Here is a 27,671-nt window from a genome sequence, read left to right as displayed (position 1 = left end):
ATTTGGTTAATTGTAGATCTATTGGGTCTAAACCAACCCTGATAGTCACCTAGTATACTCTCTGCTATTGGTCCTACTCTGTCTAGTATACAATATTATAAGACCTTATATCCATAGGAATGGACTATTGGGTTCTCACAGTTAAGTAGTTCATCAAAATACTGTCTATATTTTTCTAAAAAAGGACTTGCTCCGTAACTGGTACATAAATGGTACCCATATAATATACGATTGAAAAAAATAAGAATATATTCTAGGACCTTCTGTTAGTAATGGCAATCATTTGAATCGTAAACGCGTCTAAATCCTCAATTTAGATAAGTATTTAATTATTAGAAAATTAAATTTGTTTGTTTCTGCACTACTATAAAAATAAAAAGTAACATTTCGTACGAGTTACCACTGTAAAATTATCCGATATAACCGAAATGACTATTTATATATTCACTTTTAACGAGTCTTAAAGGTTTTATTGTTCAATTGTAATAACGTAGTTCAAATGCAGCTGCTAGAATGGTATTCTAAACTTTCAAAGCGATGATTATTGCACAAGATAAAACTAAACGTTATCTTTGTCGACAATTAAAAAATGATAACGATATTATGTCTTGTATATTATATACATTAAGCAGTATTACAGAACTTCAAAATTTAAACACAACTGCAGACGTACAAAGATGTTGTGTATAACAGCGTTGAATATATTATGATTGTATAAAGTTTCGTCCAAACAACACATTTAAATAGAGCATCATCCAAAGTCGTTCACGTTGCTAACTTTATCTGAAACGATATTTTATAAATTGTATATGCATTTAATAATCGTGGAGCTTTGATTGGGTTTATAAAACGAAATTGTTGGCAACTCTTTTATATTTGTTTCTATAAAATGTAATTTAGTTAAGAGTAAAAAATTCCGAGTTCTTTTCAAAATAATGGAGAAAAATGTTATACTTATACAATTAAGAAAAAACGAGAATTTCTACGCAAAACTAGTTTTTAATAAAATTGATTTTGTTTTTTTGGTGAAACTGAAAAATTAAAAATCGAAGATAATTTAAATTATCACCAAATGTTTGTATTATAATTTTCTATACACAGTATAATTTTAACTCTTTTTGAGCTATAATTAGCTTTAAATTTTAAAAATTGAATATAAGGTCCTTCATAAGATTTTATAACTAAGCGTAATCCTACAAATATTATTTATGAGCACATTTATTTTAAAATGTGTAAAATATAGTTGTGAATATTAGTGTGAAAAAAAACGATTTTGTTCTAATAAATAATTAAATAATGAATAAGATACCTGAAACAAAATATAAATATATTAGCTTTTCCATATTATTATCCGTATTATTTAAAAAATATTTATAAAATCGCAGTTTTTTTTTATAGACATTTTTAGCCAAAATGTGGTCGAAATTAGATATTTAAACGAAGCATAGGTAACGATTTTAATTAGTTTGTAGTAATTCAATAATTAGTGGAAACTGAGAAACATTTAATGTACAATATACTATATTTTATTCACACAATACAATAAATTTTAAAATGCGATGTTTTCAATAATAATGTATTAAAACTAGGTACCGTATTACTAATAGTAAAATATTTTTTAAAGAGATGCGACGTAAATGAATCCAAGACCACGCTGTACCTAAATTGCATATCCATATCGCCGTGTTAAAATAATTTAATAGTATTGAGCTTGATAATAATAAAAAACATTTTAATCTCGATATTTTATCTTGTTTGATATTAACATATACTATAATATATTATAACATAAAGATATAGCAATTTTCAGTGTAGAAGAGAAAAAAAAAATTATTTATGCCTTTTGTCGGGATACCGACGAATGACATGTGAGTTGCTGCGGTCACACCGACTGTTCAAGTTGCCGGAAAATTTTGCACATGAGTTAAAGTGAAACCCAAATGCAACAATTATACAGTCAGATTTTAATTGACATTGACTACATTTTATAATAATATTTTAACTATTATGTAATTATATTATTACAGCACATGCAATTAAAATAACAAATATGAACAAACAGTAATGATTTATATTATTATTATTTATTAAGTATATTGTTATTTTATCGTATTGAAATAATGTGGAAAACGTAATAAAACTCACAAAAATACACATTAATTTCATTAATAAATAATTTATTAAATTAAATATAATTTATTAATTCATTTTCTATCGATTAGGATTAGAAAGTCTGAGCCAACGCTTGCAATTATAACCGTAACACAGTTAATTTATGTATTTATTATGTCGAAAGATGGTGGATGTAAAACCGTACAACTCCTGTACTGTTTTTGCGTCTTCAATTTGTAATCAGTCCTTTCTTTGTCATCCATCTCGTAGAATCCACGAGGGTGCTCTGCAATCCAACGTAATTCATTCATGGGTCCGTCGCTTTTAAAGTTCCCATTTCTATCTTTTAGAATGCCAAGGACCTGTGGGAAACAAACTAATTAATATAGTAAAATATATGATATTATTAATAAATAATTATTTTTATTGAGAGATTCTTGTGGTTCCACAAATAAATATTATATATTTTTATGGTTTTTTATTGAAAATATTTAGGATGATCTCTAAAATATATGCGCAAACTAAAGTATAGTTTTCCACGAGGGCAAACGACTTTTATATTATATCTTCCTCAAAACACTCGATAAGTATTCTATTAAAAATTTAAAAACAATTCACCACACTGTAAAATAATTTACAAAACTAAATGTTAAAGACTATAACCGTTTTATAAACTGAGCAATATCAAGACTATCTATTTGCTATATATGAACTTTCTGTCCATGATACTATAAATCTAAAAATTGACCATGTCTTGCAATTTCTTGTAGTTCTCATAGTTACCTGTTAGACAAACATAATATTAATCCTTAAAAGTAAGATCACTATCGAATCTATTAATGTGTCTTTATCACCTTTAGATCACAAAAAATAGTAAACCCAACCAAAAAATATAAGTTATAATAAATAAATATATAAAAATGACACCTCGATACCATCGCGCAACCAACATACCGCAAAGAATCTAAACACAAACGGGTAAAAATATTAGTCCCATGGGCATGGTACCGACAGTAATATTTATTATTAAATACTCGGTTTTCGAATAGCATAACATTATCGTGATTCAAATATGTAAATTGTAATCATTTCGATACGATTTAAAAAAAAATGCTACAGCACCTACAAAACAAAACAAAATTTTTGCTTTTCAAGAGACAAAATTATATTTAGTTCATATCGGGTAAATTCATCAATAATAATATTATATAAATAAAGTTTTCGGTGTTTTTTTTTGTCCTAAACAATGTCTTTCGATTTTTTGCCCAGACGATTATTGTACCGGATCACAAGTCGCCCAGGTTCGCGCCGGTATATCAGTGACGAACTTAATGGAGTTAGGGCATGTGAACGTTAAGTGTTTTACGTTACTGGGTATTTGTTTTTTTTTTTTTTTATCAAAAAACCATAATAATGTAAATAAATTGTACATAATCATATAAGTGAACAGTTTGGTGAATCCTGTAAAACGCTTTAGGTGTAATTTTGCCCGAATCGAAAATTCTTGATTAATTCTGTATTAAATCTCGCATCTGCATCGAATCGTAATGCCACCGTACATTGAGCAACACATTATTGCTAAACACTTCGCCCGGGTATTATAGACGTAGGCCCCTATAATACCCAAGTGTGCGTCTTATATTCACATTCGCCGGAGATGATTAACGACGGAAGACTGTAATAATATACATCATTCATTACTCGAAAACAAGCGTGCTGTATATTTTTGATTTAATTAGGACATTTCGGTAAAGTAATTAATGAGACCACACTATTAAATGTGAGTCATACAATAAATGGCATAATATGCAATCAAATATTATATAATATCATCACTTATTCTAATATTTTTAATATAGTTGGACACCTACTTCCGATTTATGGATTTTATTAGTTTTCTATCATTATAACTTTTCATTGTTTTTTATTTACCAGAATATTAATTGCAAGTGTTCAAGTGATCCAACTTTTTTTGAGTAATGTTTATACGAAAATGATATCGATATTCGATAAAAAAACATGTCCAGTCAGAATATTTAAAGTGCTGTTAATTCGATATTATGTGGTTAAGGTAGACTTTCAAGTATGTAGTTTACATACTAACAATATATTATCCAGATTAAATTTCAAGTACCTACACAATATTTACAACAATAATAATATTATTATTGATTGTTATGTACAACTACTAAATTATCTACTTTTCAGAATTCGATTGGTTAGGTCTATAAATTGGCCATATTATTTTATATCCTGTGAATTTTATGAGTTTAGTCTAGAGCAGGGATGGCAAATCTGGGGCATGCATGCCCACATGACACGTGCAAAAATGTTGAGGGCATGTTAATAATTAGAAATATTTTTTTTTATTATTATTATATATTTATATCTCTTAATAAATACGTTGAAATTAAATTTTTTTTTGTTATATAATAAAAATTAAAAACTATTCGCTGGCAACTGCATAACTTGAGAACGGCTGCACGGATTTGGCTAATTTTTTTAATGTTCAAAATATTCAAAATTACAAAAAAAAAAAATTGTAAAAGTTGCTAGGAAAATTTGGAAATTTGGGAAAAAAACTGAAAAATGGGATTTTTCTATATAAATGGTTTCCATTGGTTGGCGGTTGCATATTACAATATAATAATAGCAGCCAATTAGTAGAAATAAGTATTTATATTATGGTTAATACAAGTCACTTAAAGATCAATTATAATATAATTTATCGGATATAATAATTTTGATTTAAAATTTTGGTCACTTGATCACTTTTGGTCACTAATTTTTAACCAGCATTGGTTCATTCGAAGTTAATAGACTGAAAATCTACTGGTCTGTATTAAATAAAGCTTATACCAATCGATTCCTTGAGACTAGTGTTTATAGCTTATTATTTCAATCTCTGTAGGTAGCTAAAGAGATTTTTTTTTATCTCATGAAAAAATAATATTTTTTTAATCAATTGATGTGGTTGTCATTGGTTACATATTATATTATAATTATAATTAATACAAATGTGGTATAATATACATTTTTTTACAAATATAATTACAAAAAAAACAAATTGTTTGAAAGGGAAATGTATTGCGGGAAAGCTAGTATATAATATATATCAACATTTAATGGCACACAGGAAAAAAAAATCATGTTATTTGTGTCACGTATCGTTAGAAAAATTTTCCATCCTTAGTGGCTAGTCATATGTGTTAATTTTTATAATATAGGTAAACGTAACGTCCTTATTACAATATTGTTTAACTATATTGATGACGTTGTATAAAATATTTAAAAATGTATAATATAACTAAAATATGTCCTAATTATGTTACAGTGTTACATGTCTACTCTATACAACATATAGGTAATAAATTCAGCATAAAACTTAAGTTTTTGAATTTTCGCATTTTAAAATATATCATAAATCATAATATGACAGTTGAAGACAGTTTAATTTACTAAATAATCTGCGTATCCTATTACTATATCCTCGCCGATTTACGGAATTTGAAGAGACAAATCGGTTAGATCAGCGTTTCTCAAACTGTGTGTCAGTCAATTTTTGGTGGGTCGTGAAAATTTTTTTGAACTATAATGTAGATTCCAAGAAATTTATGTTAAATTAATATTAAATATACTTATATTATTATAGTAATACAGTACCAAAAATTATGTGGGTAATAAATAATAATTTGTCATATATTTATTTATTACGACGGGTATTAATACGCCTCATTATTAAGTACATTATTTTGTAAAAATATATTGACTGTAAACCTATAAAATAGTAAATACCTAATACAAATTTTGTTTTTATAACTACTTTTTGAAAAGTTAAGCCACGTGGATCGTGAAAGATTTTTCGGGGGAAATTTGGTTCGAGGTACAAAAAATATTGAGAACCGTTGGGTTAGATAGTTAATATAATATTATAAATGTATAAGTACTTGACTAAATGTCTTTAAATAGTTATTTTGGGTGAATTTCGTTTAAAAATATAACCATCCTAATAAGTTAAACCTAACTTCAGCCAGACACCCGCGACCCACGTCACAGTTCATAAACGTATTTAACAATTATTATAGCACTGTCTGACGTGCGTAAAAATTTAACTTTTGCAATGAAGTCCCGAGGTGGTATTTATAAATAACGTATGACATATTTTCATTTTTAAATATTAGGTACTTAATATTTTTTGGTGTGTAGTTAAACAGACACATCTAAAAACCGACAATATTATATACCATATAAAAATTATTTAATCATTATTGGCTTTGGTATACTAATATAATAGGCGTGTATATACTTAATACCAGATGTTTTATTATTTAAGCAACAATGTTCAAAAACAATTATTTACGTCGTTGCGTTATAGAATACGTTGTTAATTTTAAGCACGTTAAAACCATATTACAATAATATACCTAACCTAATCCTAGCAACTGCGAAAATGATGTTACGTGCAACGAGTCTTTACGCTTAGAACAGAACATAATGATATTATGCTCTATCGATTCGTGATTCGATTCAACTGTATTTTCATGGCATATTATAATTGTATAATATATTGTACAAGTTCACCGTTTGAAAATAAAAATGATTATAACGCCGCTAATCTGCTCGATGATTATAACCAGAACATTATGTCTTTCCTAGTGTGCCTATTATATGTTGTATAGGTAGTTGAAAATGCGTTTCAGTAAAATATTCGAATGACGATAATTTCCAAACGTATTCTGTATCATCTAAATGTTATTAAAATATGTAAAAAAAAAAACGGTAAAAAGGGTTTCCAGTTTTTAGGTAACCACCAAACATGACACGTACATACGATACAGATGTTATGTAATATTTTACTGGATTCACGATGCGGCTGGGTTTTTATTTCGTTGTTAGACTTCGTTAATTTCTGCAATTAGCTAATTTCCTCTAACCAGGAGATAACTAATGTACCTACTATTTGTTTTTATTTACCTTACCCCACATATAATATATTGTACCCTAATGTATGCCATCATAGTCTCACCAGAAAATAACGATTTCATTTTATTTCATATTCGTCTCTAATATTCATTCTTTCATCGAACAACATGTTCAAATATTTTACAACATATATCTGTGATTACAGATTTTAAACACCTCAAAATGTATTAGATTTGATATAGGTACTCTGATTAAAATGTTTTACTCAAAATAAACTTTACAATAACAATGGTTATTATTTTTATTATTATTATGCATTTCTTATAATTAATATTTCCATTAATTAAGGAAATTGAAGTTTATTAGTTAACGGATTTGTTACTCTTTATTTCAACAGCATAACTATGTAACATATGAGAATTTCGATAAATAATCTGTAATCGAATTTTTTTCGAAAAAAAGCGTAATATTATATTATCTATTTCAATTACATTGTTCTAAAATTTGGGTAATATAATTCAAGTCTGTCTTATATAAAATCGTATAACAAATAATAACAAAATGATAAAAATAAAAACTGTATAGGGATAATAGTATTTCAAATAAATTAATAGAAATGTATACAAATATAATATATTATCATGTTCGTGCACATTGTTAAACAGCGTTGAATTATAAGTTTCAAATACGTGAGCACGTGAAGTGGTACATTCTATAAGGGCAGAGTAAATAATATACCCAAAGGCACGCGAATGAGTATAATATCACACACTCCATTGATCGCGTCATAAGCGTTTTAATAATTTGATTTGTTTTCAGGGAGAAAAAAATGCGTACTAATGACGAATGCGCACAACTTTGTGCATTTCTTTGTAATTAAGTTCGTTAATGAAACCTCACATCACTCCCACTTTGTAATAGAAAAAAAAAAATTATGCGTAGACAAATTATAAAATATTTCTGTGAATTAAACGTGCAATACTGATGATATTATTCATTATAGGAGACAACACATTGCGGGTTTGGTATCCTCTTAATCATATAATCACAGAAAAGCTAATTGGACTTCGCTTACAATAAACTCAACCAAGTTCATTTCAATTCGATAAATTAATTATAATTTTAACGTTTTTAAAACTCAAGGATATCATTACATTTATAATAAATATAATCAATAATTAAAATACTTTTTAATAAAAAATATTGTTTAGAAGATTTTTGTAAAAATAAATCCTCCAGTTGTGATGTATATAGTTTGAATTATAATTGGTAATATCTGACTAGATTCATTAGGCAGCTGAAGATTTACATAGATGAATGGACTAGAATCTAAATCATTTTATAGTATTTAGTTACGCCACTTCAAACACACAATAATATAAACGTTTTCTATTACGACAATATTCATTTTTAGGACAAAGAGAAAAAATAATAACAATATTTTATGAATTGAAATTTTAACATGTTTTCATGTCTTTGACTACAATAAAATCTTAATTAAAACATTTGTTTTTATTCGCGTAATTTCGTCTGTAAAAGCAAATATAAGTTTGTATTTTATTAAACTTTAAATTGAGAAAATTTAAAATTAATTTCACTGACCGAAATAATGGAAAATATGGTCTTGTTATGGATATTTAAATTAATTAATAACAAAAAAACCTACGCTGCGTTCATCTTTGCAGTCACGAATAGTATTTTCCCCATCTAGCTTTTATGGAAAATAAGATTATGTGAGTGTCTATTTTTAGAGTTAAATATGCATACAATTTATAAAAATATATTTTTTCAGTTAAAGTAATTTTTAATTTCATAATTCTTCAGAATTGTAATTTACTATTCAAATTGAGTTTAAACCTGAAATAGTTTTTTCCAAACTACTTTATGATAGAATTACGACGTCGTTTTACGTTTTCGAGAAATCCATTGTAATTTCCCCCAACTTTCAAAACTTATATTTTTAACCTAACACAAACATTTGTGCAGAAATGCATTTTTGATGTCAAGCATTCGCGCACCAAGTCACATTGTTCATACAGAAAAAACTACAGAGTTTCATTAAAACGAAATGGGGTGCAATTGAAACAGCAGTCCTCTAATTTGGAAATTTGCAAAAATGTGCAGTAAATACCTAGTTGAAATTTTCAAAAAGTCATAGGCGGAAGTTTGGTGGACATTAACAACATATTGGTATGTTTATGATCAGTGATTATGAACGGCTCAAAATTACCGGATGTACCATAAGTTCACGTCCAAAGTACAACCGGGACAGCATTATAACGTGCTGAACGTTAGGTTAGGACTCATGCCGAGGGTCTTCGGCGGTTCTATCTAAAAATAAAATATTGTATGACAAATTATGTGTAATAAAAACAATTATAAATGTGTATGTTTTTATGCACATATATACGGCTATACTTAAGTGATTTGTAATATAAAATAATTAGGTATCAAAATATCAATTGACACGAGACATTCTGTAAAAAAAGCTATTCGAAACGAAATTGGTAAGGAGTTCGAGATTTATAATAGTCTTCCAACAGGGGACCGCGTGTTCATCAAAATTTAAAAGCTTAAGAACCCCTGAACTAGGTTTAGGTCACGCGCTTAGGCACTACATACCATTGATTGGATCTGGACGGGCAGGTCCTGTTTGCCATTGCGGCCCAACACGCTGATGATGTCGGCGATGTCATCGTCGGAAGCCCCTGCCCTCTCGAGCTTTTCCACCACGGATTGGAGCACGGGCATCGCACCCAGGTCCGTCGGCGTGTCCGCAGCCTCAGCCATTTCGTCCTTGTGCAGCACCACGTTGGTGAGCGCATGCGCGATGACTGTCCGAACCGCTTCCTGGTACACCCTCGACGTGCCCAGGTGATTGAGCGGACGGCTGTACAGAAAAATGATTTTATTCGGAGGTTCCACCGTCTTCCCCAGCAGGCGGCTGGCGGACCCCATCACGTTGGACATGGCACTGCCAGTCGCGTCCACAATCCGTTTCAACGGCTGAATCGGCCTGACGGCGTTGCCCATGCCACCGACCACCTTCATCGTCGCGTACTGGCCGCCTTCCGCCAGCTTCGACGGTATCCTGTCCAGAACAGACAACGGTTAGGGTGCGGTATACGGTCAAGGAACAAATTGTTTATAATTTTGTTTTAGATCGCGTGGTTATACCTAGTATTATAATAATTAGGGCTAGGATAGTATAGGATTTTGCATTTTTTTTTAGGATTTACAGGACATAGCTTTTCAAGCACACAATGTGATTTGGTTATATACGAGTCCAAATATATAGTTTTTATTTTGCTTTTTTTTGCATTTTTTGTACTTTTATGGATTTAGGGTCATTTTGTAGCATTTTTAGGTCATTTTTCAATTTTACGGGCATTTTTTATACTTTTTTGAAATCTAGGTAATATTTTTATACTTTTTCATTTACACTAGATGTTCTGGATAAAAGTTTTGAATTTGTAACAGAAATAATATCATATTCAATATTTCAATTATAGAGTAGTATAGAGAATAATCTTCGATACCGCGAGTTATCTTAATCGTCAAATTAAATGACAGTGATGTGGAGAGTACAGTGTGTAGTAGTGTGTTAATACTCGTTATCGATAATAAAACCACTTAAAAATCCTAAATTAACATTTTTTTTTTATAATATTATAATTTAAATAATTTTGTACCGAAATATTAATCAATAAATAATAATTAATAATTATAATGCATTTTTATAACATTTTAAAATCATTTTTTATTTTTTGGCCATTTTTAAGGTAATTTTAGGTTATTTTAAGGTCATTTTTAGGTTATTTTAATGTAATTTTTTTAGGTTTTTTGGGTCATTAAAATCCTAGCCCTAATAATAATATTACGTTATAACAATAATATATTATAGTTATGCAGAACGATATCGGTATCGAACACATTTTCAGATATCGATATAGACGTCAATATAACTAATACACTAGCATTTAATATGTATATTTTGACAGTGAAGACATATTTTAACGGTTTAATCGAATATCAACTAGGTACGTTACGAAAAATGATAATTATAGCCAAGTATAATATTGTAATAGTTATTTTATTTTATTGGTATAATAAAAATAATCTATACTAATACTATAAAGCTGAAGTGTTTGCTTGTTTCTTTCATTGAACGCGCTAATCTCAGGAACTACTGGTTCTAATTGAGAAATTGTTTTTGTGTTGGATAGTTCATTTATCGAGGAATATCCAAGCATCAAATCGAATATTGCCTACGAGGTAGATGAGTTGCACTTATTGCTGCGTGTTACACCCAAAAGGATTTGAACAATTGACATTTTTTAAGAGGTATAATTTTTTATGGACAATGAAGTGCGAGGGATCAGCTAGTAAATTTATAAAACATGTGTATTACTCATGACTCATGAGTAATACAAATCGGCAATAAATTTACTTTCGATATTACGATACTGGTATTCGACATCGCTATCGTTTATCATTTTATATATTGATATAGAATATGTACCAATATTAAATGAAACGATATTGATACTAAACGAAACATCGTACTAAAATGTTAAAACTTATAATATTATAGCTATTACTTTAAACGTCAGTACAAAATTAGATTCACATAACCACGTTGGTATACCTCAAAATAGGTTTTATAGATGGCATCAAAATATTAACAGTACCTGGCTAAGCTTCTAGTCATTGTTTTGCATCCCTGAACCACTCCACTCAAAAATCCACCTTCAACATCAACAAGGAGGATACTGATTGTCATGCAAATTAACTGTAATGTGATAAATATTGATTCAAATTATAACTGATAAATCCAAAACAACAATTATTATTATAGTTTAGTTCCAGATATGTTTATATATTTCTATAAATTGTAATATTGATATTCGATGGAGATAAAAATGTTTTAAACATTTACATCATTTTGATATAATACATCCTAATTTCTATTTACTATAAATATATTCATATATTTATATAAGTATGATAAAACAACTTTCATTATATTATTACTATGATAGTATATTATATATAAACCGTTTTACCTTTAAACTTAAGTATAGCCTTAAAAAAATATGCTAATTTATTTCACAAGTAGTACGGAGTTAGGTGAATTATTGTTATAATTATAATTATTTTATTGTTGTCAATATATATGATTGGGTTGTGAATTATATTAACATATTTTATTTATCAACATTTAAATGCATTAAAATAATTAATTTCCCATTTTGTATACCAACTGACCAGAAGTTTAAGTTTATTTTGGAGGATAATGCAATCATCTACAGATGAAACAAGTGTAAATAACTTTAAATCATTTAGGAATAATACTACTTGATATTGTTTAAAACTATATGATAATTTATATCGTTAATAAAAATCAAAAATAAAAGGATGAAATATTGGTTACCTCGTGGTGTTGCTAAATGGACCGTTTAAGTATACTACATGAAACCTTAAGTATTAGTCAATTGTTTACGGTCAGTTAGATAAGACTGAAACCATGAGGATTATCGATACCCAGTAGACTAACGGCACTTACTAGAAAATTATGTTCAACTTAATCTTCAACAATGATCGTCAATATGAAAATCCTTATAAATCATAATTAACTGTATACTAACAGGAACAGCATTTTTTTGTGCTGAAATAAATGTGTCTTGAAAAATAGAGGAGGAGCTTTTATTATTATTACTAATAAACCTTTTTTCCAGGAAAAAAAAAACTAAAAATTCATTGATTTTAGTATAGTATAAAGTTATGTTATTGGTAAGGTTATTAATTATTTAGGTGTATACAATTTGAAAAGTCGAATGATGTGCATCAAAAGAGACTAAAGATTAGTAATAAACTTTCACTTTGTTAATATTTGAGTAAATTTAAGTATAAAACATGGCCTAACAAAGCACCTAGTTTTGTAATTTCATTAATTAAAATAAAACATATAATTTTATTTAAATCGTATTATTTATTAGGTTATAAAACTTATTTTTTATGTTTACCACAATTTTACATATAAAACTATCGAATATTAAATATAATAATTAATATTATGTGAAAAAAAATGGGTTTAGACATAAGACATATTATGAACACGTACAATGTACACGTAAGCCATTTCCATCTCAATGGTTCAATAATTATTGAAAATTACATTATTGTTACGTTTCATCGAAATTCAGTTAGTTATAGGTAATCGAAAATATACTATGAAGGCTGACAAATGTAAAAAATGGAAATTTAGTACAATTTCTGGCATAATATAAGTCGTGACATGAATCCAACATCAGTTTCACACCATCTCTTTCGGTAGGTACGTGTTTTTTTTCAACTTCCCAAATGACTAATGCAACAATAATGTCGAATAATTGTTTTACCATGGGAGGGGTTTCCAGAAACGTTTCATTATTTTGTATTATAATATACTATTGTTCTCAACCACAAACTATACAATACAGTAAAAAACAAAATTGTCCTTTGCTAAAATAATTGGATATCTAAACGCGTCGGATTAATATTTTATCGGCGTCCACTCGACGTGTAGACCTAACAATAACTATTGCACCTGATCTTACTCTTATTCATTAAATTCACGATTTGCAGAACGTCTTTATAACAGCTGTACGGTTTATGTGGAGACAACAATAACGAATAAAATGATGAATTTATTCTATTAAACGTTATACCCACACAGAGTTCCAGAAGAACGCGAGAGTTTTCGAACGTATTTTTTGTTTTAAAACATTGTTAAACTGCGATTTATTTACTAAAATATATAGCTATAAACTATATCCGTAGACCGTTTACATTCGGTCATAAGTTCATAATTGATAATGATATCAATACCAATATCAATATATCAACAATCATCAAAATTAGTGTCTATATCACAATCATTGATTTCGTTTACCGACCGTCATAATAATTAAAAAATAAAAATAATAAACAAAACTTGTGGACGAATTTATAATAATACTAGAGTCGGCGAGTATGAAGTTAATTTACGTGGATCCAAAAATTACAATAATTCAATTTTAAGGAAATGTAGTGGGTTTTTTCAACATAGATATTATGCAGGTCAACCAAGTCTCTAAAACACAAGCCATTCAAATCGTAATTACGACCTGCTGGAAAAATATACCATGTACCTACCTATACTAACTAATAAATTCGCATTAGACGGTCTCCGTATAACCATTGCACGTTATTGCGCTTTTACCTCAATTATAGTTATTTTATCGTGCAATAGTGCGGACTGTGCCTTCAGAGATGTCGCAGTATACGAAAATTTATACGATATCGCATATTATATGGTGCTACCCAAGCGATGTATAAAATTGGTCTGTTTAAATGTTATACGGGACGTTAAGTTTGTTTTAAGTATTCGCGGATACGTCGTCATCTTAAACACTCCCTGCTTTGTGTAACGAGTATTTTTTTTTCTTTTTTAAACATGATCAATTAAAAACAAACTCATCTCGGTACATATTAAGATATATTTACATATTTTGTCGTTCGGTGGCTAGTAATGCATATTATGTAAAAAACTAAAAAAGTGTTTTTAATCCATAGTTAAATTTGTTGAAATTCGTAAACAGTAATCACTTGCTAAAAAACGACATTATTACTTCCTTCTATTACATAAAAATAAACGGTAAAATACAACCGATTTAAATTACATACGGCCCTACTAAGCATACATTAATATTATTTTTAACGTTAAGGGTTTGTTCTAAATGTCATCGTAAATTTAACGGACTTTTATTTTGGTCGTTTTCCAATAATTTTTTGAGAAAAATAAAAAAAAATCTATTGAGAAATTCTAAAAAAATAAAAACGTTTTGAAAGTACCATATGTGTCCAATTTTCAATCGGTAGAAAAAATATACAATATGAAACTTTGAGAGTACTCCAGAAACGTGTTCACAAAAAAAAAAAAAAAACATTCTTGTAAAGACGCGCCAAACAGAATCCATAACAAGTTTTTCGTTGGTCACAAATTTAAACTATAAACCAAAGTCCAAGCACACTCTTCTTCCAATTTTTCACGCCAAACACGTAAAGCAAAAGTCTTAAACCAATTTTCAAAATAGAAATCACATTTTTACTGTTAGTATTTACGAATCTAATAACTGCTTCATAAATAATAAATATACATTTATTAAATGTACTTATTGTACGTAAGTATAAATTATAAAATATTTTAATACGGTGCTGCTCGGATATGCGGTCTACCGACATTTTTCTGCTCAGATATATTATATAAAAATTATTAAAAATAATTATAAAAGAATAAAGTATAAAAGTTTTATAAAGGTATAAAAACCTTAACGATAAACTGCTTTAATGTCCCTCAAAAATACAATAAATAAATCAGGTTCTTCTTTTCTAGCAACTTTCCAACAATAGTGGTCGAGATGCGATTGCAAAAGTTGCAAGGTTGTGCCTCTCATCGTTTTCATGATCTTAGTTTTTGCTTCCAACCATGATCTCTCTATGCTCTGAGTGTGAGCTTTCGTCAAAGGATCAACGTAGTTTTGCTGGTGGTCAACAGTGTTATGAATATATCCATTATCTTTCAAACATCTATAGGCTGCCCACTCGTTTGAATGAATAACAGAGCCAGCTTCACACTATCGTAGAATAATTGGTAGTTATGTGTTTTTGTCTCTTTGAAGAACATACAAATATCGGCAGTCAGAACCATTTTTAAACCCAAAAAACCCAAGGTCCATCGACTCTTCGTCCATGGTTTCTACCGTTGTGTAGTTCAGCATCACTGTCTTCCGATGAAGCGGGTGGATCACTATTAAGTAACCTTCCACGATTATATTTCCTTTTTCTGGCAAATCTTGCCTCATCAATCTGTATTGGATTTATGAGAGTTCCCAGCATCTTAGTCGTTTTTGAACAATACTTGAACATACTTCACGACACATATTAAACCAGTCAGTAACTGTCTCCTGGCATCTGTGCGAAGTCTGGCACCCTTTTTTTTTGCACCGAAGAACCGGACGAAATTCACGCCCGCGATCGCGTTCGTTACTTTTTACCATTTCACAACCGCACTTATGGCATGGTAACGTTTCGTTGATAGTGTCTTATAAGCTATGCTCCCTTAAAAATGCAGTGGCATTTTCTTCACTAAAGGCGACGGTCGAATAGAACTCTTTTAATTGCATGATGATATGCACTAATACACGGTTAGGTTACTGATCGATGGCTGTTCGGTTACTAACAAACTTATTAAATACACTACCACACTGCAGTGGTATATCAGTGATTTTGTCTTTTAGTATAAATATAGGCGGAAAATACAAAACTATATCGTAGGTATTCGTTGTTCGTACCTGCACATGCAATGATTTATTATTGAATTCAAAATTAACACACGCATTACAGTGACTTACTCATTTACATCGTACACTTAAAATCTGCTATAGAGCAGAACGACTATTCTTGAAAACAAGTTTCTTCTTTTATTCGTATATTATTATGTTCACTCCTAATACCCACTCAACAAAAAAAAAATGAAAAGTGTAGTTTATGTCCAACGCACTATACAAATTACTTTTTAAAGAGCATATTTACCGTTTTTATGGTAAGCTTTACTCGATATTACAATAGCGTTATCGTGTTATGTGAATTTATTGTTGCGGATATTGTATGATATATTGAACGATTATATTGATATTATATTATAATTTTATTTAGTCATAAAATCTAAACAAATACAACCATAAATATGAGTTTCAGTATAATAATATCATTTTGTCAGTGAGATCACAATAAATTTCTGAATGTGATCATTGTCAACTTATAAAACGGTCCGTGCCGAGATTATTCTTATATTCATGAAGTTAATACTAAAATAATGAAATAAATCGTCAATGAGTTATTGAGATTTTCCTTCGTCATAAAACTGTTATCAGGCATTAAATTCCAGCACACTATAACATTATATTATTATTATACTTCTAAAATATTTTTAAGGTATAAATACTGATTTTCAGTTCACTGTAATCGACTTCGAGAGTCATAAAATGGCTCTTAAAATACCCAACAATCAGATAAAATTAATAGCTTATATTAAATTATTGTATTCAAATTTTTTTTTCCTTTCACGATAAAAAGAAAAATTATTTTATAAATTTATGGGAGTCGAACAAATTACGGGTTGTAAATATTGAAGGTAGGAATTCGTTTAAGTATGACCTAAAAATTAAATCACGATGAAAAGATAAAATAAAAGATAGTATAATATACAGTATGTAAGTTTAGTACTTTACTGAGATTTCAAAATGGTAACATAAAATAATATTTTAAAAAAAACTGTTCAATATCGTTGTGTACGCAATACACGTGGATTCTGTGTAAAAAAAAAGACTATAAAATTACCATCGAAATAAGTACTGTGCAGTGAGTAACATACTTATACCGGTCGTAATTGAAATATTACAAATTAAAATATATCAAAGTGGATATGAATTAAATTAATTAACGGTTACAATACAACGGTCGTGTTGGTTAGGTACAGTGCCGTTATTTCAGATTTATTTCCAGACGAGTCCAATATTTTTACCGACTTTATTAAATAATTTTACAACTAATAAATATTTATTTTTCCCATGGTTTTTGATTTTATAAACATAGGTAATCTTCCCGGCTTTCACCATTGAACCAGCATAGTGACTGCCGTTATTTGGTCCTTTTATTCGTATTGACCATATTATTTTAAATATTTAAAAATAAAATCTGTATGCAAAAATAATATAAATGTATACCTATGATGCAAAAACAGCCAATATAACTGAAAACTAAAAAATTATTATTTATATTACAAATAAGAAAATTATTAAATTATACAAATTATATTTTTATTAAAAGTTTATATTATTTTCTTTTCGGGAGACGCGCAGCCAGACAATAAAGGACCTCAGCGCTCGGCCCAGTAGGTCTTTAAAAATTAAACGGTGGAAAATTCCACCTTTGTCTCCCTTTCATCGCCCCTCCAAACAAAGCCACCGCTTTTATATTATACAATATTATCTTATATTGTCTTCATTTTTGACATTTTGACATTTGGAAGTCCCTGTATGTAACAGTTATAGGTATAGATGTTGTTTAGTTTTGCCTCGGAAAAACAATCACGGAATCACGGTTCTATTTCCAACGTCAAAAACACAACACTGTCTATGGCCGTTCACTTTTTTTCTCGTCTCACAAAGCGTTGTTTAACATCGATATTGAAGAAATACGAAACGTGTGTTTTCTTATAGATTATGAACGATTCACGGCACGTTGTTTCATCTGAACGTTATATTTTTTAGTGTAGTCCGGGAATGATTTCTTTACTGATTATTTTATGCGACCTTTCAAAACTGAAAGATTACGCACGACCCATTTCATTTTTAGGCCAATGAAAAAGAAAACAGGAAATAAGTGTGCACACTTCGCTCCACTGAGGGAAAAAAATACACTGATTATGGTAATTTTTGGCTTGTGCCACTGGAAGGCTTTTTTTTTTTTATAACAGTCTCCTTTCTTTTTGCACATAAATTCTCTCAAAATCAACAATTTTTCTTTTAGCCGTGTGACGTTTTATATAATATTATATATATATATATATATATGTATTTTTTTTTATCAAACGGTTAAATTTCCAAACGACCGGTTGAATAATTCTAAGCGTTCCTATGTATATATATTATATATGCACCTCGAGCCGAAGAGTAATGCGCATAAGTCACATCGCTATCACTACTACGACCACCGATGCATATAAAGTCGATTTGTCGGCAGCGGGAAAAATTCACACGGCAATGCATATTAACAAACCCACCTATCTGCGGCAACAGCTATAGTGTGAGATAAATACACGATAAGCAAACGATGGCATTATATTACGATGACATAATGTTGGGCGGTGCGAATATGCGAACATATACCTACAAATAACGCGTGTAGGGTACATATTCTAGGTGTAATAGGTACGAATTTTTAATGGTTGGTTTTTCCGGAGGGCCGTCGCAGATGTAATTTAGGAAAAGATTTAAATTCAACGGCCGCGCCGCACAGAAGCCTAGCCGTGATTAACCGTAAACCATTACACGCAGTTCTCCGGAAAGTTATCCGCGTGAGTACTATTAACTCACCCGTGATAATAAATCACACCGTCGACGTAATCGTTTGACCCGGACCCGACGTATCACACCATATACACTAATATAATACGATATCCACCGGCTTTCTAGAAAGTAGAAACCATCAAATCCGCCCCGGCGCGCACCGTGTGAGTTTCGCGTTGTTTTTCTGTGAGTAAAAGCGTCCGTAAACACGACGACGTTACGAACTTCGTGTATTATTGCGCCTGAAAAGTGTCCAAGATACATCGATGGTATAAAATGGTTTCATTTCGAAAATGCGTTTGCGAACGAAAAGACAAAATTTAATCGGTAAAACGGTGTTGCTCGGTTGCAACTCCTCCAGTCGTTTTTAAAATCTTAACCGCTTTTGTGAAAACCGAGCTCCACTTATACTTGTTTTTCAAACGCAATGATTTATTATTGTTTTAAAATTTAAATACACCCTTCCCGGTGGTTTATCCTGTTCCTGTATCTCTCTTTTTTATACCGGGGATGGCCAACTGAAAGTGACTCAAGGGCCATTTTTCAAAACCTAAAATGTTTGTGCCATATTAAAACACTATTTTTTTTAAAAAGTGTATCATCGCATTTATCATTAAAAACTAATTAACTCTTATTTTAATATTTGTACATACATAAAATTGAGCATTTTTCAACGTTTAAATTCATATAGTATACAAATCGATGATTAATACACTGTCAAACTATATACCTAATGTAAAATAATTAAATAATAATAATAATAATAAGAAAAACTAGATTATTAGAAAGTAAATTATTTTTTATCAAATAATTTAATTTAATTTTAAAAATTAATATATGACCAACATAAGAAAAATCTATTTTGAAATCAGTGGAATAGAATTCTATAATATAATTAAATTGTAAATGTAATTCGTACTACGAAGTCTGTAACCGTTTAAGAAAGATGACATCCGAATGCAACTCTATGTTATTTTTTATTTATTTCTAGTGTTATGAATATATAATTATTATGTTCTGTTTAGTATATAATATTATTTATATCTACAATTATATGAAAGAAATCATCTAAAGAAAAATGCGAACTGCACTGTATACTATTTATAGTTTGGAATGTCTGCCACTGGATGTTTGTAAACGTCATTGCACACATCGTAGAATACGTCAATAGTCGTCGATCGTCACCCGCAGAGATCGTATATTTTACTATATATTCCATACACTTTGGTGGCACGTATAATACGAGTCGTGCAGTTAAGTACACATTGAGTCGTAGATAAGCGTTTTTTTTTTTTTTCCCCGAACCGCATGAAAATACGATTTATGTTGGCATTCATAAGTACATCAGCATTTGCTCTAAAAAAAATTTGTGTTTTTTTTTTTCGTAGTCTGTGAAAATCTTTTGTATGCATGTAATATAAACGATTATCATAAGAACATCGATTTAATTTAATTTACCGCTAGAGTATAAAATATAAATAAGTGTATTTATCCTCAATTTATTTTTCCAAATAGCTACATAAGGTTTGACTATACTATTATAAAGTAAATTAATGTGTTTAAAGTATTGACGCTCTACACACATGTACTAGGTACCTAGTTGAAATACCATTAATGTCAAATATAATACCGTTATTGAATAAAAATTAATTTCACAATTTAAATACAGTTGATGTGATATACTATACAATCGTAATTAAATAACGGATTTTAGAAATAACAACGAATATCTAGTTAATGATATTACCAACATCAATTTTAATTTATCCAATAGAATTCCATATTTAAAAAATAGGAAACGCTCAGAATAGTTTTTCGTATGCATTACATTAAATTCAAATATAACACTTAGATTACAGTCACTAACTCAATCACAGATACACTCGACACCTAAAACCGTATACAGAAGAGCTTAGACGTGATTTATATTATAATGTTAGGTAATATATTTTATAATAGTAAATAATAAAAGTTAGTTTCGAAAGTCTGTACTTTTTTTTTAATTTTCTAACAGTTTGGATTTAATTTAACTTTACATTTAATAATATTTAACCATGGGTAAATAACTACTAATATAAAATATTTAAGAAATCTTTTGACTGAGAAATGGTTTACCAAAATTGTCTGTGAATATTACAGCCATTAGTCAAATAGAACATAGTACACCTTTTTTTTTTAATATAATATATTTCTTAATATCACGTTTTTATACAAAATATGACTGATATTAATTTAATATTGATTTCCTAATAAACTATATCGTGAGTATTAAAAAATGTTTTAATTATTTGAATTTTACTTATCGAAACGAAACCATTAAAATCTTTTTTTATAAAACAATTGCGATAAAACATTATGCTTGTGGAATGGATAAGTTATTCTTATTGGAAGCGAACCGTTTCCGGCCGTTTAATAAACAAAAATATTTTTACCTGGATGGTGAAGAGTCGTCGACAAAGGTTGAATTTAGCCATTTTCCGTTGATAAGCGCACTGTTTGTTTAAAACACAGTTGAAAAGTGTGTCGAAAGTTTAAATGACTTGTGCAGTTGCAGCGTAAATATAGTGTTTAAATGTCGTCAACAATTTCCAGGCCACCTCGAAAAACGCAGCCATTATTTTCGAGCGTGTTCAACTGCTGTTGTTGTGTTGGTCGCCAAATTTCGTAAAGTGATATTAAAAAAAAAAAAAAAATAAAAAAATGCATATGTAAACGTTAACACGAATAAATATACTGTAGGTTTACGAATAACATATGCAAGTGACAATCGTGGCAATTACAATAATTGCCGTTAAATCTAACCAGCTTTTTTTGCCTGCGCAGAGCCGCAACACATATATTTTAACACTTCGCACATAGGTATATATTATTATATAGGTACATGTTTATATATTTATACACAAACGCTTTTACTTTTACAAAGCTCCAACACGGAAGACCACGGATAATTGTTTGGTAATCGTATAGGTATCGACGGTCACGGTTTGACACGGTAACGTCCGGCGATTGTGGTTTGAAAAAAAAAATCGTAGGTACTCGTCGGTATTATTATAATATCGACTCTACAGCATACCTGCATAAGGCATTAATACGTCTTATAGATTGATTTAAATGAATAAAATAATATTATATAAGCATACCTAAATGTATATAATGTTATTATACGCTACATAATATTATTGTAATATTGTGTATACGTTATTGTATGCTATATATCGTTCATATTCTACTATCATTAACAATAACGTTGGGTCTGGTATTGTGTTATATTATATTTATTTATACACCAATACCTATAAATACCTACGTAGGTAGTACTACATTACGTTAATGAACACGTGTTCGGTAATTGCAGACAATTACATTTACGGGACAATATGAAATTAATCGTTGTGTAGTAACTGCGCTCCCTAAATGTTATTATTTTAGACGTTGGCGTAGTATATATTATCACAATATCTACGTTATGTCAACTGCGTATTATGCTATCACTTATCAATTAGAAAAGTCGAAATAATCCAGTCATTCACACAAATAGACAATAAACGCACAATTACTATAATTTCTCAGTGTGTGTATTATATATTAACATATAAGTAGATATAAGTGTATTATGATATTAATCGTATCAAATATACAAAATAGGTACATGCCTGGCCATAAGCAAGTTAAAAGGTTGAAGTTATGGCTTTTAAAATTTAATTTACATGATTTTTATAAACTGATTTTTATTAATATAAACTTAATAGATAACGAGTTATATTTAATCGAATCCAAGTTACGTTGATTTATAAATGCCTAGTTAAATAATAAATATATTGGTAGGTAATACAATTATTATTGACGATGCATATTCCATGAACATTTGCAAAAAATAGGAAATTAAAAATTTAACCATAATAGTTAACTAAAAATAACTTAACTTAAGTTAATAAATTAATTGTAAGTTTCTGCATAATTTTTAACTCAACTGAGTTAAAAAAAGAAGTTAGGTTCACTATTACCTAACTTAAAACTTATTAAAATGTTTTTTATCTGCTGCTTATCTTAACTCAACTGAAAATTATCATTTACTTGCCCAGGCTTGGTGATTTAACCACTTCTGCTCGGCATTGATAGTTGACAAATAATAATAATATACTCAACTTCGAAAGCATAATTTCAAAAACAAAATTTCAACTAAATGTTATCACATGGACTGGTTAATAAGTCATGTTAAACACAATTTGAAGCTATACTCATTAGAATGTTAGATGAGGTTATTTGAATGTGTGTGGAAATTAATACCATGATCTGCCATAATAATAATATAAAAACGGAAACTGCCAACTGACTTCATTACAACAACTAAAGGAAAGAATTATTCAAAACCAGTACGATAGCTTATTTTAAATTGTTTTAATAATTAAAACAAGCAAAACAAAATATTTAATTGTACGTACCTTTAATCGCATTGAGTAGCTTTTTGTGTTCTCACAATACAATGACATGGGTACATTTGTATATCCACAAATCACAACACATTGAATTATTATTACAAAGCAAATTTGATTATAATATATAAACGCACACATCATCCTTAGCTATTTTTTGCCATTACGCCGACAACAATCTATTAATGGACACCTCTAAAAAATGGACACATTATTGATAGTAAAGACTTTTAAATTCTCCATAAAAATACACGTGTAATATAGATGTAGTAACCTCTTAATAATGATCAATGGATACTCGCGATCATAGTGGATGTGTGGTACAAACTGGTCCCAATTTAAAAATATTATCGAAACTAGGTGCATAATATAGCCGTATATAGGTAATAACAATTCATTTATCTTCTATGAAAATATACGATCGATAAATGGCAATCTTCATTGTACAATACAATTTACTTAGCTTAATAAATTAAAGTTACAATTATTGATAGACAAAAATAATCAGAATGTAAAATTTTGAAAATATAAGTTTTAAGTTACCTAGAGGAAATATTAAAGGTAGGACGGTGTGCATATATATATAAAGATATTTATGTATAACGAACAATAACAAATAATAACAACATTTTTCAAAGATAACCTAAAATGTCAAGTAATAATACATTCTTATATAAATAGGTACTAATAAATAATATACTTTTTACTTTTATACTTTTAATGTACATAATGACCATACCTACAAAGAAACATAAAAAATCATTTTTTTCTTCAATCGTGGACGCTTTCAAACTACCTATCCGGACTGTCCACTCAACAGAGGTTTCACTGTATGACTATCTTTTATATCTTTGGCCTCCAAAACAATACTGAAAACAACGGTTTTGTAAAGTGTGATCATATTGTTCTCTAGCTCGTTCACACACCGATTGGCAATTATAATGTGCACATCCCGCATTTTTTAATGTAGTCATCCCTTGGCAATCAGTGTTGTATTATCCGGATAACGTTGGGAGGTCAACGTTTTGGACAAAAGACGTCGATTAAATAATACTATTTGATGTTTGAATTAACTAATATTATATACTAGCTTATCCTGCACGATGTTGCGCGTGATAAATTGAATAATTCAAATGCATTTACTCTGTATTAAACTCCGTTAAATGTAAACTATACGTATTTTTAACACAGCAATTTGAGTGGTTTTGAGTTTTGACCATATATAAATCAATAAAAGTCCAAAATTCTATAAAATTCTAATATTTATTTTATTTCTGTTACCGATAGAAATCCAATACAAAGAAAAAAATATTTATTTTTAGTGCGCCAACAAACCTATGTGTGAGCAACTCTTTAAAATGCAAAATTAAAAAAAAGAAATAGGCTTTGAGGTGCACCTCCTCGGGTATAGGATTACCTGTGTACCAAATTTTAGAACCATGGGTGAGATGGACTTTGCTGTGAATCACTTACAGACACACACATACCCACACACAAAACACACACTCATTGCCTTTTATTAATATAGATAGCCAAGAGGTCTGAATATTGTGCACATTTTAATCAGTTAAAGTCAGCATATAAACCGTTGTGTACCGAGTAATACGAACACACCATTGGTAACAATTAAAGTACAAATCTCGTAGTTACAGTACCATTTTACCTACCAAAAATAAATTTAATGCATTTAAAAAAATTTATGTTTAAGCTTATTGTTATTCATTTTTCAGACCAAGTTTCCCTGCATGATAAAACAATATTAATTTAATATTGAAATTTTTTTATTCATATTTTGACATTTTGGACTTTACTTAATGTCTACACGCATTTTAGAAATATTATTTTCTTTACACACGGTACAAGGCTGTGTAAAAACAAATATATATGGATGTACCTAACTAAATAAATTAAATATGATGTAATATTAATTACACTAAACTATTCATCTAAATAGCAGATATTATGTAGCGTCATCAATAGAAATAACTCTTCCGATGCTACAAGATTACGCACTTTTCTTTTTTATTCCTTTAAAGAGTCGTAAACCGATTGTGTTCCAAACTAGTATTACGATTGTGCAACGATTCCGTATTACGAAAGACAATCATAACCCGACTCTGTGCTAGCTTTGGTGAGATATAAGTACATACTGATGTTGGTAAAATTATCAAATTATTGAAAAAAGTACAACATATTGAATTGTATAAAAAAAAAAATAACAGAAAAACGTTTTGCTGCAAAAATATAAATCAATCGAATAAAAATAAGTAAAAATATCACAAATTGAATATAATATAAAAAAATTATTAGTAAAATGTTTTGGAGTAGACCAAATAAATAGAAAATATCACCTTGATAGGTATAGATAATTCTCAACTTTAAAGTATAAACAATAATAGTTCTATACTAAAATTACTGATAAAAATACAAACATATTTTTGGAAGATTATTGAGCCGACCACTAACTAGTGTCTTTAGAATGTGTCTTTTATTCCTTCCCATTCTAGTTGCATTGAAAGTGATGATGGTCAGTGGGTAAGGTTATTCCAAACAAAATAAAAAAATTAAAAAAGAGCATAGATAATTTTTGCATCTTAATAGCAGTGTGTATTTTTTAAAAACTAGTTTCGTCTATAACTGTACCGATACAAAGGACCTACTCAAACAATAAGCTATCTACCGTAATTTAATGTAAGTTTAGTTTAGGTATATTAGTAAACTAATGCAAATTGGCTTACCATTAAAATTCAGTATTACTACTTTGTCAATTTTTTTGTGTTAATATAGTGTACAAATTATGCGTATTTCATACAGCTCTGAGAAATGATTAAGATAAACACTCCGTAGGTGATCTTACCGAGTACCAGCACTCTTCCTTAAATTGGAGAATACCAATATGTCAGTGGCAAAGCGCGTTTTAATGTTGTATTTGTTTTTGACGTGTCTCCAAAGCACTTCTATCGTTTGAGTGTTTCGGCATCAGTTATTGGGTCAGTAACATTTTCCGAATGATTAACCGTCTTACGGACAGATCCGTCTTCAATTGAAGTTGAATATTTCAGCTATTTGTTAGAATATATAGTAGGTAATACTTTGTACATACAACTTGATTTAATATAATTAATAATACAAACTAATTTTAATCAAACCAATATTGATCATTTGATGTAAGCTTATATACATAAAGTTGGGAATGGATATTGTGAATAAATGATTAGTTTTTGAGTGTTTATATAAAAAATATTGCGAATACAACTTATAGGTATACTTTGAAATTTGTTAATTGTATATTAAATAGTATATAAATTTGATATGCCATAAACATTGTATTATATAAATATAATATATATAATAATATTTTAATGTATACATAACACCTATCATAATGTAAATTATGATCAATACAAACTAAGTAATTATTTAATCATTTTTTTTTTGGAAAATTAGATATATAAACATAAGCAACATGGTTTTTCCTTTAAGGACTTGACACATTTTTTTATATTTATAAATATAATTTCTAAAATATATTGAATGCACATTTTAATGCATTTATTAGAATTTTATAAATACTTAAATTGCATTATAAACTGCACTTAAATTCACAGCCTCAATAAATATTAATATTACTATTTTCATATACACAATTTTAACAGTCTGCATAATATTATTTAAAATTCGTTTAGTCTGATGATAATTCGATTTGTATACACACTGTCTGATTGTGTTCAATTGTTCATTTGTTCCGCAATGGTATTTACTGTTTAAATTAATAAATGATACACCTAACACAACTAGTTACTACAACAATAATATTATTAAACACCCACACTAATTTCTCATTCCTCATTGTAGGACTTACAACTATTACTATTACAGCACTCGTGTTGTTTCTTGGCATTATTGAGAACAAATATTTACGGTGTATATGCGTATCTCATAATATTTTTACGTTGAGTTGATTGGAAATAATTTTTATTGAAAAATAAAAATAAAAACACCACAATCTTTCGCGTATATTGAGTCGTTAATTTTTTATTTTCGAAAGCAA

General features: G+C 29.0%; 2 protein-coding genes across 2 annotated transcripts in view; one reads left to right on the top strand and one right to left on the bottom strand.

Annotated features, from left to right (window-relative positions):
* LOC132934381 (uncharacterized) overlaps window positions 1-27,671 on the top strand; it is a 459,785-nt gene that overhangs the window by 100,025 nt on the left and 332,089 nt on the right. The window lies entirely within an intron of this gene.
* LOC132934608 (uncharacterized) lies at window positions 2,066-22,659 on the bottom strand. Its single transcript, XM_061000943.1, has 4 exons — window positions 21,620-22,659; window positions 11,727-11,827; window positions 9,658-10,126; window positions 2,066-2,474 (listed from the first exon to the last, which is right to left on the bottom strand). The coding sequence occupies exons 1-4, from the start codon at window positions 21,659-21,661 to the stop codon at window positions 2,274-2,276; spliced, it is 813 nt and encodes a 270-aa protein (XP_060856926.1). The 5' UTR covers window positions 21,662-22,659; the 3' UTR covers window positions 2,066-2,273.

This window comes from Metopolophium dirhodum, chromosome 1, assembly GCF_019925205.1.
Source record: "Metopolophium dirhodum isolate CAU chromosome 1, ASM1992520v1, whole genome shotgun sequence".
Taxonomy (NCBI): domain Eukaryota; kingdom Metazoa; phylum Arthropoda; class Insecta; order Hemiptera; family Aphididae; genus Metopolophium; species Metopolophium dirhodum.
This window is presented reverse-complemented; position numbering and strand designations above follow the sequence as displayed.

Coding starts and splice junctions, on each gene's coding strand:
- LOC132934608 (XM_061000943.1), bottom strand. CDS start 21,661: ATGGCTAAATTCAACCTTTGTCGACGACTCTTCACCATCCAG. Junction 11,828..21,619: donor GACGACTCTTCACCATCCAG/GTAAAAATATTT, acceptor ATCACATTACAG/TTAATTTGCATGACAATCAG. Junction 2,475..9,657: donor CCGTCCAGATCCAATCAATG/GTATGTAGTGCC, acceptor TGTTTCCCACAG/GTCCTTGGCATTCTAAAAGA.